The 15,920-nt window shown below is 44.8% G+C and overlaps 1 protein-coding gene across 1 annotated transcript in view; it reads left to right on the forward strand.

Moving 5' to 3' along the window:
• Positions 1–15,920, forward strand: part of CTDSPL2 (CTD small phosphatase like 2) — a 384,035-nt gene that overhangs the window by 86,255 nt on the left and 281,860 nt on the right. The window contains exon 2 of the mRNA XM_078682962.1: positions 10,145–10,378. Coding sequence (XP_078539088.1) covers positions 10,169–10,378 — 210 coding nt within the window. The 5' untranslated portion in view covers positions 10,145–10,168. The remainder of the gene's footprint in view (positions 1–10,144; positions 10,379–15,920) is intronic.

Here is a 15,920-nt window from a genome sequence, read left to right on the forward strand (position 1 = left end):
CACATATACAAATACAATGTCGCTTTTTGACACATGCTGCAGCTTCTATATTTGCCATTTCCCTCAACCTAAATTGAAAAAAATGTCCTGCCACCCACACCACTATTTGAAATCTATCCTCTCACCACTGTATCAAAATACCAGGCCTCATGCCACCCACCCCCACCATCATTGTTGTCTTCCCTTTCCTAATGGTGTGTGCTCTCTGCTTTCACTCAGAGCAGAGATCCAGCCTGTGCTGACAGGATCTCTGAGATCCCAAACAGCACGGTTGGAATTCCTTTATTTCATAGCAGCAGTTGGAACACTACTTTTGCTTCCCAATGACACTACATACCAAGGACTAGATAAAGGGCCAGTGTGATTATATGCTGGATAGAAAACACACCCCAATAACATTTTAATTCATTGGCTAACTTGTAGTTTTGCAGAGCCTATAGGCAAGGGGAAAAACATTCATATTTCTTCATTTTATAAAGTAGTAATCTAGAGGATATACCTGGTACTCTTGGAACATGCTTGTTTTGGTAAACATAGGTGTAATGAGTACCTAAAAATTAGAGTAATAGCGGCACATCCATATCCAGTACCTAAGCAGCAAGTATCCGATGTGAACATTCACACCGATGTGTGGTTCCAGCAATACATTATCATTTAGCATATGCAACAGTTTATGACCTCCAGAGATTCCGGACTGCGGTCCATAGTGGCTTGCCAGATAGTAGAATACCAGTACAGTGGCTTCCAGGAATAGGAATTGTTTCTGATTTGGCTGGATTAAGCTTCTGATGGTCTGTCATCAAACATCTGAACAAGAATTGTTTAGCCGGTTTGCTGCGATTGCAGCAGTTCTCAAGACTTAAGACCAGCTGGATGGCATCAGCCTATAAGAAAAAACACAAAGTCTGGATGAAAAAAGCCCCCTTCTCCGTTAATTAGTAAATGCAAGAGCAGTTGCATTTCCATCATTATGTGCTAAGGCTCAATGCTTTCCACTATCGCTGAAACTAGCCAAAAAAAATGCAACATGGCTTCACCACACCTAAAATGAATTTCCTACAGTCCTGCTTCTGGCCCTAAAAGTCTTACTTGAAGCTCAATAGTCTAATCAAAGCATAAATGTCTGACCGCTTCAGTGTTCTAGCTGTACTGGCTAAGGAATCATGATAAGCACAGTTGCTGCACAGGCTTTTGAAGTATTTGAGAGTGGTCTCTTTGGGGACCTTTTGACAGAAATCTCTAAAAGAATGTTTTCAATCAAGCATCCATGTTCCTTTCTTAAGTGCTTTTTTCTCCAGAGGTGATTTTCTCTTCCCTTTCTTTGGGGGGGCCTGTGGATAAGATACCATAGATCCACTCTCCTATCTATGCTTACATTCAGCACCCAAAATACCAGGGTTTAATTAACTTTAGGCTGTGAATTAAATATCTACCCAGCACAAATGTTACAACTTTCTGCAAAGGCAACAGCCAGCCTAAGAAAGTATTTAGCCTGTTACATACCTGGAAAGCACTGTGCATCCCGACACTAAAGAAAGTATAATCTGGCATGCCATTTGATGATGATGCTTATAGTATATCATTTGTACCCAAGCTGATGCTTAGGCATGTAAATCTGAGAATTATGTAGTTGGTGAGGTCGGAGGAAGGATGGAATTCTTTCCTTAAGTGGCTGTTCATTAAGTAACATTATAATAAAAAATAAAACACAGTCAAGGCATGACATTTCATAGGGTCGGATATAACCATCTTCCCAAATGCATTTTCCATTTAACCAGAATATACACAACATCCAACGAAATGCATTGGAACTCTTCATATCCAAAGTAGGTGGCTATATCGCCAAGCTTACAACATTTCAAACCATAAATAATCACATAACTGGTAACGATAAAAAGAGCATCATACATGCACTCAGCGTATCTCAGGTTTACCCTTTGGTTGGATATTCAGTTTTTCACAACTGGACCAACCACATAGAAAGAATACTTACTATCCATCAGAACTCAGACCGAACACTGCTCAAATATCCAACAAAGCTCAGAGATATCATACAGTTGTGTATTATTGTGCTAAAAAGAACAATCATTCATGAAAATTGGATCTACATTTCATAAATACTTACACTGAACCTCAATACTTGAGAAATCAGTAACAATTGAGTATTGGCTATTTTGGCTGCTTAACATCGCACCATACTCTGCTAACTTTCTAAAAGCTGTACTTTCTATAAGCCGGGCAACATTTGCTAATTTCAGATTGCACACAGTTGAGTTAGTAACAATCTTTGACCAATTGCATCAAGCACAGTATTTTACTGACCTGTATAACTAATTAATGCATGTGTAAGCAACAGAATAACCACTAATGTACGAAAAATCTGTTAAAATGACCACAGCTAAAATGGCCATGTGAATCAAACACAATATCATACTAACATGTATAATTAATCTATGCATAGAGAAGCAACAAAGTAGCCACATGTACACTCCTGAAAACACAGCTTCCTTACTTTTTAAAAAGTAAAAAGACGCTCAGCGCGAAGGGCTGTAATTAGTTACTTTGCAGTGCTGCGCTTTTAACTTCACTTTGTTTGGCGCTTAACTTCACTTTGTTGTTTTTAAAAACTCACCTTTGCCGCTTCCCCGGTCCACCGCTGACTTTACGTCAGATTGTTGTGGAGGGAAGTCTGGTTCGCCGAGCACACCGGAAGTGATTAGACTCCGTTGTACATCCTGCACCAGTTAGACGGTCCCTAGGAATGTAAAGAGATGTCTTTCCAAGCGGGCAGCGGACGCACGCAGCGGGCGCGCCGACGGTGTGCCAAAGGCAAGCCCGTCTGTGCCTGTCCGCGCCAGTACGTCGCCTCTCGCCAGGAATTCTGGCTGCGACAAGCCAGTCGGTCACATCTATGCCAGGGAATCTCTCCTAAGCCTCAATACGTCAGCAACCGCTTGTACTAGGACCCCATTACACCATCTGAGGGGCCCTTTCCAGTGCGTCTGTGGGTTCACTCTACCTAAACCAACGACTCTCACGCCCCCCACTACCAACTGCCCTCAATCACGGCTGTTAATTGCTCAACTAAACATTAGATCTTTAGCTAAACATTTTGTCGAAGTGCACGATCTCATTGAGGACAATTTACTGACCTGGCTACAGGACGACATGACTACAGTTCTCAATCTGGCTGTACCACCTGGGTATTCAATACACACTTTAAATAGGCTAACTAGGGGTGGAGGCATTGCCGTGATAGCCAAATCCCACTATCCCTGCCTTTTTACTAAAGTAGATATTGAAGGATGCGAATGTGCTCGCTTCAGCATCCTGATTAACCCTCATTTGACCCTATCGGGCGTTCTGATCTATAGCCCCTCCTGGACAAGATAGCAGCTTTACCAAGGCTCTCTTGGAAACAGTAGGCGCATTGGCGATAGGAACTGCTAATTTCACCATTTTTGGAGACCTGAATCTCCATTTCGACCTTACTTTGGATAGAAAGATAAACGGCCTACTAGCTGACCTTGCAGCATTCCAACTGTGCCAATTGGTCACCCCACCCATAGAGCAGGACACTTATTAGTCCCCATCTTCTCTAATATGGAAGAGGCGGTAGTGGTTACTCCTATCCCGGTCCCTTGGTCCGACCATATGTTGATCGTCATGTCCTTGCCTTTAAAAGACCCTTCAGGCATGAGTAGCAGTCAACCTGTATACAAGCGTCTACACGACTTTCACGCTCTGCTAAGAGGAGATCCTCCCGTACTCTCTGACAACAGAGTTGGGGTATGAGCAGTTTTGTACCTGGCTAACCTGAGCTCTGGACTCTCTGATCCCGGCCAGCTGGATCATGGGCCGCTCCCAAGAATCTAACCCATAGTATAATGAGTCTCTAACTACCTCAAGGAAAAGCTGTAAAAGAAATCGAACGCAAATGGAGGAAATCGTATGACCCGGAAATATAAGGTCAATACATTACCGCACAAAAAAACTACCACAGAACAATATGTAAGACACAAGCTGCCTACTATGCTAAAGAGATCAGGCTTAGCCCGAATCCCTCGAAATGTATTTTTAAGATTCTGAAGGATCTCGTGCCAAAAAAGCATCTATATCGGCGACTGTCTCCAGAACACACTGTGAAAAATTGGCCTCCTTTTTTGTGGATAAAGTGCGGGTGATTTATGGATCCTTCGTATCTGCACCTTGTTCCACCCCTTCTAGTCCTGAGTCGATCAACAAACTCACGACTATTCCTGAAATGATCCAGGACGAATTTCTTAGACTATGTGGGAAAATCAAATCTGGCTCTCCTGCGGACCCTTTAAAATCTGCCCAATTTAGAGAGGCATCCGCGTTGGTGCTTAACCCTCTCCGCCAGATAATTAATTCTTCCTTTGAATCAACCGTGATACCGGCAAGATGGAAACAGGCGTGGGTAATCCCCCATTATCAAAAAAGCAACGCTGGAACCTACCAAGCCTGAGCACTTTAGGCCTATTTCCTTGCTCCCCTGGCCGGCTAAGGTGGCAGAAACACACGTCAATAATACTCTGACGAACTTTCTCTACTCAAATAAAATTTTGGATGCCTCACAACATGGTTTCCGAGCAGGTCACAGCACCGAAACGGAACATCTCAGGACCATCCTGGACGCGGGTCAAACGGCGGCACTGATCCTGCTGGATCTTAGTGCCCCCTGTGACACGGTCTCACATGCGGTCTTGTTGCATCGTCTGGAGGCAGCTGGTGTTGGTGGATATGCATTGGAGTGGTTCCGAGCCTTTCCAACCGGAAGATCCTTCCGGGTCTCCACTCCCCCGTTTCTGTCCAAGGAACGACCTATCGAGCAAGGAGTCCCCCAGGGCTCGGCACTTAGCCCTACGTTATTTAATATTTACGTTCAACCACTGGCTGAAGTCGCCGAGCGGTGGGAGCTCTCAATGGTCTCATACACTGACGATACTCAGCTAGTAGTAACTCTGAGTGACGACTCCGCCTTGAGCGCATCTAAGTTTAAGAGTGGCCTAACGGCCGTGTCCAACTGGATGACCTCGTACTACTTGCAGCTAAATGCCAGTAAGACTGAGGTCTTATTGGTGGGAAAAAATGCTTTGCAATGGGGAGATAAATGGTGGCCCGAGACTCTAGGAAACCTTCCCGACCCTAAACCAGAAGTAAAAAACCTTGGAGTCTGGGTAGATTCCTCCCTCAGCTTTATCATGCACACCAAGAAAGTGGCAGCCACTTGTTTTGGAATCCTACGGAACCTCAAACCCATCTTAACATTTTTCGACCCTTCCACTCGCCAGCTCATTGTGCAATCGACCATCCTCTCTCGCTTGGACTATGCGAGCTCCTTGCTTTTAGGGGTCAACCAGGCAGAGGTTGGAAGATTGCAGCGGGTGCAAAATGTGGCTGTGAGGACCTTGATAGGTCTCCCCCGCTTTCATCCGGTTGCGGACACCTTGAGTAAACTCCACTGGCTGCTTGTGGCCAAACGGATCCAATTCAAGGTCCTCTGTCTCTCATTTAAGATCCTGAAGCTCACGACTCCACCTATTCTCTGCTCTCTCCTGACCCAATATGTTCCCCGTCGATCCTTGCGTTCGGAAGGCCAGCACCTGGTAGTGGTCCCCATGGTGAAACGCTCTCGTATGGGTGGTCGCTCATTCCGCTATTTGGCTGCAAAATTGTGGAATGCCTTGCCGTCCCAGCTGCATGGCTTAAATGATCTCCTGACTTTCAGGAAAGCCATGAAAAGACTCATCTCTTCCCCTTAGACTAAAACCGTTGTCACTGTTATGTCAGGGCCTGCCGCACTGTGCTCGAGGCAGTTCTCTTCTTACTGTTTGAGAAGCGCCGGGGCGCCCCTTAGCTGGGGCAGCTGAGCGCTATATAAAAAAAACATGTAAAATGAACACACAAGAGCTTGAGGGCTGCCACAACCATATGTGTTACTTTGGGGTAGGATAGGTAACAACATGCAACAAAGTGCATACTATTGGATAGGGATAGCAGTTCAGAATAGAAGACTGTGGCATGAGTGCCACCAGAATGTCACGTAATGAATATCTGCATGCTCAAAAGGGAGCCACAAGTAGAAGAATAAGCTAGAGTCACCGAATGAAGCATCTTGCACATTATGCTGATCCACTTCCTAGCTTTTTTTTTTTTAAAACCTTTATTTATCTTATGCATAGTACACAGCGTCTGCCTACAACCACTACGGGCCGGCCGCTATGACAATCAACAACATTCCAGGTCGTCTTACTATGCGGAGAGCTAAAAATAAGAGCGCTACGGTATATTAGCAGCAGACATAAGAAGAATAACGTAGGTTTCATTTTATAAATTTAAAGAGGTGTCATACATTCAGACCAGACAACCGAAAGGGCGAGCCATACGACTTAGTATCAACTAAAGGAGCAGCAATAGTTAGGATTTGTGCGTTGAACATTGTAGGCAGGATACATAAACACCATACTTCATTTCGCGCCAGTCAGTGCCACCCAGTCAATATATCACTGCAGGATTTATTTGCAAACGTAACCACTATATAGCAGGACATGAGAGGGCACATTCTTACAGCAGGAAGAAATGATCCAGTGTCATACAATAAAGCAAGTTTTACGTGGAACAAGCCATGTAGGAGGATACAGGCCCTCTAAGAAATATAATCGGGAAGTGAAAACAGGATATGCGAGCATTCAATGGCTGTGTACTAATATCAATGCCGTACATACAAAATCCAATAAACAGTGCAAACAACATAAGCACAGAGTGCTAAATCCTACCCAAAAGGAACACCACCCGACCCCCCGTCCGATCTAAATATACGAACAAATAAAAAAGGAAAAAGAAATATAAAAGGAGAAACACAATCGTGCAAGATGGGCGCCACCCCGGGCCAGGCATCCCGCGGCTAATAATACAGAAGAAAGTAGAGAGCTGGCGAGAAGAAGGGTATGGCAGTCGCGACGGAGCATCGAAACAGATAAAAGTGGCATAGCGACAGATCCCAACCCACTCATGCCAGAGAAGCGAGGACAGAAGCGGCACCGCTATAAAGGGATAGAAGAGGGCCATAGAACCAAAAAGAAACATCTGAAAGACCCCGCCCACCCGTCCCACCCCGCACCCCTGCAGAAGGCTACGGCCTACCCTCCAAACAGCGTGCCTGTCGCCCTAATCCGAAACCCGAAATATAGTAAAGAAAGAAAGTAGAATAAGGAGACAAAAAAAAGAGGAAAGAGAATACGAAACAAAAATAAGATGTGATGGAGGAGCCAGAGGATATGAACAAACACACTCGGCTACGACCCTCCCCCGACCAGCAAATGAATAATTATCAAATCAATGCTACACCTTCACATACAGCAAAAACCGGCAGGGGGGGGGGAGATTTTAACGTTTCACAATGTCGAGAGTACAAGCATCAGTGCAACGGACAGGTAAACCAGCAGTCTATCAGTGACTTGCAACTTACCCCCAGCCCTTCCTAATCACGAAACCAACCCAATAAAGGATAACATGGAGCGGACCACCCAGCACAGAATAATCGTAATGTTGACCAGGGTTACGGCAGTGATGTAGAGTAGGGAGAGCCACCATACTAATGGAATACAAAAAGTCAATGAAGCAAGTCAATTGTAGCAGCAACGACAGGGCAAGCAAAAGCAAGCCGGAGTCCAGTTTCGCAGTTCGACAATGCAAAGGTACCCCACCAGGACAAAAGCTCGAATCCATCGAAGCGGGAGCAAACAGCGGTCCACCATAGTTCCCAATAGTCCGGGAAGGAGCAGATCTCCGCGTCGTGTGCAAGTCCTCGAAGTCCGGGCGGTGAGAAAGCGGAGGTTCAAAAGCCACCGGCCCATCAAGCGGCCGAAGAACAGCGACAGCAACTCCTGGCGAAGCCGAAGGGGGCAAAGCAATGGAGGCATCAGGACAATAGGGGTGCATGAAAGAGCGACGACCCAAAATGGCGGCGGGCCGCATGGGGTCGGTAGAAGCACCGGGGGCCAAGACAGCATACAAGGACATCAAGGCGTCCAGGACATCTCCGAGCGTGGGCGCTCGAGCACACGCCCAAGCCTCCGCGCAATCCGGCCAGCAAGGTTCGTCGGTGCAGAGCGGATCACCCCACACGTTGTTGGTAGCCATTTTGTGAGTTTCGCCGCCCCGCACTCCACCGTGGGCCCCCAAACAGTTCCCAAATGTAGGACTTTACAGACCTCCGGAGGTTCCCAACAATGGCCTCACCGGCACAGAACGGGCCGGTGCTCAATGGGGGGGGGGGGCCCCTCCGATCAGTGGCGGGCCCCACAAGCGAGAGCCAGGCGCGGGGTCCAGGGCTACCGGACAGAACAAAGGCGAAGGGACCCCTTCACACAGTCAGCCCCCGACACATCTCGTCCCCCTCCAGCCGCACGGTCCACAAATCGGGGCCGGTTCAGGATCGCCGGGGCATACACACAACGGCTCCCACCAGTGGCTCACTCTCGCGGCCGGGGCCGACAACCTCAGCACCGCCGGTCGGGTCCCACAGGCGAGGTCCCGGTCTCGAGCGCCCGGAGGCCCCAATCCCACCGAGGGCACAGCTGCGGACCCACAGCACGCAGGAGCCTCCGGACCAGACGGTGAGTAAGAGTGGGTCGTTAAATTCCAAAATCTGTAGTGAAGTATCGTCGCAGTACAGGATATATTGCAGGATATTCGAGGTTGGCCGGAGGGCCGACGGAGCCGAGCTAAAAGGCGGCCATTACGCTCTCGAGCTAGGCTCCTCCCCCCCACTTCCTAGCTTTTTGATCTACCATTTGTACTTCATAAGCAGGTGCTTCATAGGTGACGAGCGCAGTCTGATCTATAGTGCCCCACTATCCTTGTCGTTAGCAGCAGCTATTACCTCGAACTTCATAAAATTACTTAGTTGAGAAACTGCACCGTTTCATTTTGAAGAGTATCTGTGCGAAATATTTGCAGTGTATGCCTTTTGTGCACTCTGATTTGGAAAAGATGTTTCTCTACAAATCTTGGGCAGATCATGGCACGCGGCTGTTATGCTCGGTTAAATCTTGCTAGCCTGAACTGTACGTTATAGATTGGAATCTACTTCTTAAATACCTTACACAATAAAGTAATTTGAATTGGTGTTAATCTTGTGAAACGTCTTTCTAAGATGGTTTTGTAGTCTCTGGAATTATCCTGTATTTGTTACTAAAAAATCAAAATCTCAAACTTTTTTCCTGGAATTGCTACCAATATTGGTTTCTTTAGAGATGAGAGGATGTTATTTGATCCAGTAGTCATTCGATAACGTTTTGCACAAGCTGCAGGATGAAAAAACGATTCGAAAATAAGAGCGGATTTTCTTTGTACCATGATTGCAACAAAACCCCAGAAACCACATTTTCCTGTTTCCAGATATTCTGCTTTTAGCTAGTTAGGTCGGGCACTAGCCAAGATCTTTTGATGTTACTAAAATTATAACTGTAATATACTTATAGTGGATGTCAGCCAACCCTCTTTGTCCATTGGTCTCTTACTCGCATTTGTCTTCCTCCAACAACAGTATATAGCATGGGCCAGTGGGCCAGCCTCTGCAGGATGGCATTCTGTACTTTCACAAGGAATACATCCACACACTAAGTAGTTTAGTGTAATGGACAGCTATGGCAACAAGTGATTTTTGAGACCAAGAACATATTTCTGATTATAGCCAATTGTTTTAATTAATGCAGGTCCAGCAGCTTCCCCATCCGGAAGGTTCAGCAAAAACAATGATAGAACAAATAAAGTACTGACTAGGACAAAAGATTGGCAGCCAACATTTGACTTACTGGCTTTCCAATGCACGTTACTATATAGAAAGTTGTGCTGCAATCCTGTGTTCTGTATGCAAAAAGAAATGTTACTACTTCCAGCTCTCGATTGGTTTTCCTGCTTCAGAGGTACATAGCATTGTGGACCAAACCGACCTGGGCCCTCTAATTACCAACTTACAGTAGGATTTTAGGATAGTGCTTAGTATTTGATCTTTCTTGCAGGATAAACTGCTCTCATAATTTTAAGTCGGACTAAATTTGCCATGTTAATAGTGAAAGCTAATGCTTATTTTTCATTTTTAATATTTCTTCTACAGGTTTACATGCAGACCTCCTAAAAGATGAGGCTGAGAGCACGCAAGGCTTCTCAGCAATCCAATGAAAGTCCCACGGTTCGTACGGGGCGAACGAAGCGCCGACATTCAGAGGTGGACGAGAGCCTACCATTGGGGGAAGGAAAAGTGCAGAAGAATGAAACAGGCTTATTATCCTCAATCAAGAACTTTATTCGAGGGAGTGCACCGAAAGTGTGCACGCCAAAGGGTTGTGAGGTATGTATGAAGTGTTTACACATAATGGTGACAACTGGTGGGTTAGTAGCTTGAAGTTGTTAGTTAGTTTAGTAATTAATGAAGTGCAAATCGTGCAATGAATTAACCTTGATGTGATAAAGGACCTAAGGTGTCATTTTGGCTTTGAACAGATAGTTCACATCATTCAATCAATTGAAAAATGAGTCGATCTATTCTACTGTTACTCTTTGAGTTTAAACAGAAATGTACTGAAATGTGACACTTAAAGTACATTTGGGTTTAAATTCATTATAATGTGAAACCTGATTAAGGTAGTACAAGTGGTGGAAAAGCTGTTGCGAATAATTTCTCAGTGGGAAAAATTAGATGGGAGCATTCTGGTAGGTATCTTTGTGAATGTGGTTTTGCTTGCATAGGAGATGAGCACACAACCATCAAGAGACTGAACGCTTCTAATAATACTGTGTCGTTAAGACCTTGTTGATGCCAGGATTGAGGAATTGGTTAGTCGTAGTAATTACTCCAAAGGACTTAATATGTAAAGTGCGTATGTATTTGGTTTGTCGACCTTGCTAAAGGCTCTGATTGATGGAAATATTCAGATATTTGTGAGATAACCTTGGAATATTTTGTTCACACCAAAATAGGCAATTTAAAGTGGTGCAAACATATATGTTGTGCTATCTTACTGCTTAGGTGTCTCTTCTAATTGCACATATACAGTGATACTGGCTAAATCTCTTTTGTAGCAAGCAGAAGATTACACTTGGTCAAGTCTAAGTAATCAATAAAATATATGAATTGAAGGACATGCATACCGTAAACACGTAAGCAGATATGTTCTGTTCATTTTTGGAAAGTCATCCTACGCCCTGGGCGCACCCCCTTTTTGTTGCTGGCTGGTACTGATGATAACTTACTCTGACTGTACCTGGCCTCTGCCTAATCAGGGCCAGTGCATTGCTGAAAACACACTTGGAATACAGTGAAAACACCTACATACAATAGGGTACACTATGGTTTATGGTACCCCTATGATTGGCATGACCTCCCCAATAAGACCCTAGTACATAGGGCAGGAGGGTCAAAACTACCTTTCAGCCCCTAGAATATAATAAGGCATGACAGTTTAGAGGCCAGCAGTCCTTTCTGCACTTGCATGTGTGCACTGCTGAGGCCCTAGGTCAGTTTAAAAGCAGGCCTGCTTTTAAAATGGAAATGGTACCCAAACTCTACTTTGGGGTTTGGAGCACTTAAAAATTCGTAAACTACATATTGGGGCATGTTAGATACCCTCGCGGTCTCCGATAGGTTTCCTAGTGGTGGGAGTTGAGGTACTTACTCATAAAAATAGGTTTATACGCCTTGGGTTTAGTGAAATTGCACATTGCACTTCCCACATTGTAATATGGCCCGTAGGGACAGTGTCGTTTTCTCTACGTTAGTATGAGCATGTTGCAGCTTGCCTGCTGCTTTGCACACGTTACTACACATCTTTATTTTTGCAATAATTTCTTTGACTGCTTTCACATGAGAACTCCTAATTGTGTTCACTCTTTGCATGTTACTGGGATTTTGACTGAACATTATGTTCAAGGTCGAACAACAGTGCCCCTTTGGTATTTTGTTGTGGCCAGACCTTCTTAGCAAGGGGAGGGAAGGTTAGGCACTATATTCTTTTCTCCATTTTATAATGACATCTCCCTTAATGATATGGACTAGCTGCTATGGTGCCTGTATTTGTACTATGCATTTTCCTGCTTATCAGAAACAACCTGTCATGCATAAAAATCTTTACACTGCTCAAACCCTCTGTGAGCAGATTGTTAGTTTAATCAGGTAGAACTATTGTGGGCACTGTTGGCAATATTCTTATTCTCCCTGGCGACATAGGTGCCCATCATAGCCATAATGTGCGCTTTGTTAGTGGCATTTCAAGTATCCCAGGTGTACGAAGGCCCAGTCCGGACATGTTGTGGCTTTCTAGGCAACATTCCTAACATAATACTGAACAATCCATGATATTTTGTGGGATTCTTGGTAGCATTCTGGCTGTGCCTGGTACAATAGTGGCTCATCCATGACTATTGTGGCCATTCTTTGTGACATTAAATACATCCCTGGCATCATTTTGCCGCGTCCTTGACATCTTTTGGCCATTCTTGATAACATTATTGCGATCTCTGGAATAATGCTGGCGTGTCCCCCACATAGCACCTACATTTGCGGTAACATTCTCATCAATGGCCACATTCTTGACATGTTGTGGGTGTGTGTCTGGTCCTTACATATTGATGGCCCTGGCACCAGTGTGCCCATCGTTGACCTGCTGTGGCTATTCTTTGCCTCATTCTTGTTATTAGCCCCAACACAGTGGTGATACAAGCCGGTCAGTAGGATGCATCTCCCTGGTGTGATGATGAAACATGGGTGTTAAAGGCAGAATCAACCCATGTGTCTCAGTAGTACGAGTACTGGTGACGGGACACACTTTTTTCACTACCAATGAAATTAATATGATTTAAGCATGTGATTGTGTTCCGCTTTCTTTGTATGAAGTAGTGTGAAATTATTGATGTACTGTTCTTCCAAAACAATGTACAGATGTTGAATGAAATAACGCTGTGATAATCAATTGACTTGTTTCCTCTTGATGCAACTACAAAAATACCAGTGCAAACAGAACACGGAAGGTACCCTTTTCTTTGTATACATGTTTTCTTTTTATTTCTGTGACATTTGCGTGCAGTAAACCATGCCAAAGCTTGCCAATGCCAGATCTATTGCCTTTGCCAAGGCTTGTTTTAATTGAAATAGACTTTGGTTATAGCAGTACCTGAATGGTCCACCCCATCTTCCCTGGCGAAGGTGTAGAGCAGGTCATCATTTTGTGAGACCGTGACGGTTGTGATGGGTAAATTCAAGACTGGAAGTTTGGGTCATTTGCTTTTCCAGCTGAATAATCGCCCAGTTTACGCCCTTTGCCAAACTGCATTCTGCTTCTGATGGCAACAAGTCTAGCTCTCCCCATCCCACCTTCCTTGGCCCCTCTCCTGGTCTGCTCACCTACCTCCCGTTACCTCTCTCCACCGCCCAATCCTGATGTCCAGCTGGTATATCCCAGGCTCCATGCAGTCTGCAGCTCTCCCCTAACTTTTGCTTGGACTGTTTCGAGATAACGGGGGAATCCCTAGAGAACAGATCCCCCACGCCTTCAATTAGGCCAGCAGCCCCTGCCCCGCGCACGGCCATTCAAACGGCCTGTTCTGAAGGCAGACTTGGCCTTAAGAAATGTAACAGCAACACTGAGTTACACTAGAAATAACACGTCGTTATTTTACATTTAAATTGTATTGGTCTTATCGACCTCAGAAAGATGAAAGGCTGCTCAGAACCAAAATGATATGAACCCTTGACCTGCACAGTAGACACAAATCTCTGTAGTGGTCGCTCAACTCACTGAGTTACCTTACTGACCTGTGTACTGTGTGAACTCAGTTCTGAGGCTCTGGATATTTTTTGCACACTTGGGTTGTGGAATGTCTGTGTTTACATCTTATTAATTCCACAGACTTGGTGGAGCTTGAGAGCCGAGGCCTCACCTGTGAGTCAAGCAAACTCTTTACAGTCATACACACTTTCCTAAGCAGCAATAGTTTTCTTGATTGTGTAATCACTGCTGCAGTGGCCAATCAGAATTTGAATCTGTTGATTAATTCCACTGGAAGGCCACTGTGCAACATTTTAAAGAAATAGAACAGGGAATTCTCTTCGCTGCACAGTGATGATATGAAAGGTGAGGTCAATTTCTACTGGTCAATCAAGTTCCATGAACTTTGTACAGCGCAGGACAGGGCCGCGTGGTTTGTAGCATCCGGCGTCAAGATTACTGCACTGCTCTCAACTCGAGCCCTCCTGCGGCTCCCTGCTCAATGTTATGTCTTTGGCGACATTGGAACAGCATGTGCACTGGGCCAATATTACTTATACTGAACCCGAATTCCCAAAACCATTTGAAGTAATTTGTGTACCGAGGTTCAACGTAGGGGCACAAGTGTAAACGTACATTTGAGAATCCCAAAAATGTGGATATAAAGAGATCCGCTCATACCTCCTTGGCCATGTGAGTAAAGTGTATCTATCCTCTAACTGGGAAATGGGTGTTCTAGAGCGGGAACTCACTAAGAACATTGGATTGTCGGTATTCATGAACGTTTCCATAGTTTTTGCAGCTATAATTGTTAGGATGACTTCAGAGACCCAGCCATGGTGGGAAGGGGTTGGGACCACCCACAAATGCATGGGTGTTTTTGGGGATTGGGTGTTCCTTGGCAAACAAGTTTTGAAATGTATTTGCGGTACTTCCTTAAATTTATGTATGCGCAAATGCACATGTGTATTTGTCTATGCAAAGATGCTTTAGCATAAGACTGAATAGGAATTCACAACGCAATGCGAGGAACCTGCAACTGCCTCATCTTTCTGAGACTGCCACATCTTTCTATATTGCTGCACTCACTTGTAAATACCAGAGCAAGATGAACAAGCATTGGCATAGCCAATAGGTCTCGCCTTTGGGACATAAGTGTTTAGCCATGCAACAGTTGATGTTGCACCATGGATTTTGTGCTGCATGATTAAATACTTATAAGGTCCCAAAGGCGAGACCTATTGGCTATGCCAATGCTTGTTTGGAATAGCGATCATCTTTTAACTGCACAAGTCTGTCTAGAGACAGCTAAGGTGATATGTTTTAGTAAACCGCATGGGCTTCCACAGGCTCGAGAACTATACTCGAGCAGCTCTTTGCGATAAACATAGTCTCAAAGGGTAACGGACATCTGATGTTAGTGATCCATATCTTTTACTCCCAACTTCTATACACTTTTTTTGTTTCATAGCCCTGAAGAAGTCGCGGTGCACAACAATTAAGCGCGGCAAAACTTGTGTTGGCTAAGGATCTCCAGATTAAACTGAAGTGACTGTTTCAACGGAGGAACAAGAGTGTTTTTAGGTCTCGCCTACGCAGCGCGCATGCGCCGCATAGGAGGGGACCTCTTGGAATCGATTTGCTTTTTCGGCCAAAAACATGCATGCTTTGCATTGCTTTCAGTTGTAAGGCATGCACGTTTGGTGTTTTCCATGCTGGAGCAAGCAGCGGCTGCATGTGTTAACAATTATCGCGCTCGCTCCCGCAAGGTAAACGCTGCGTGGCCCTGCTCTCAGCCGCACTCTCCCCCCCCCCCCCCAGACCGCCCACTTGTTGTTGTTTTTTAAATAGCAGTCACAGGTTTGTAGCAAATATGCGCTGTGCACTTGATTATATATACACACCTTTTCTATGCGTTGGCCTGTTTAAATATTTATCTGCATGTTTAGCTAAATAAACAGCGGTCGTATTTTTTAATCTGAATGGGAAGTGTTTAAATCCCTATTCCTTTCGAAATAAAGCTGTTGGAAGCAATTTTAATTTTTTTCAGTTCCAAAATAATTTTCGCCGTGTTTTGCACACCGAATAAAACGATAAAAATATGCCCATGCTTTAAGAGAAACAAGTGCA

This window comes from Lissotriton helveticus, chromosome 3_1, assembly GCF_964261635.1.
Source record: "Lissotriton helveticus chromosome 3_1, aLisHel1.1, whole genome shotgun sequence".
NCBI lineage: Eukaryota > Metazoa > Chordata > Amphibia > Caudata > Salamandridae > Lissotriton > Lissotriton helveticus.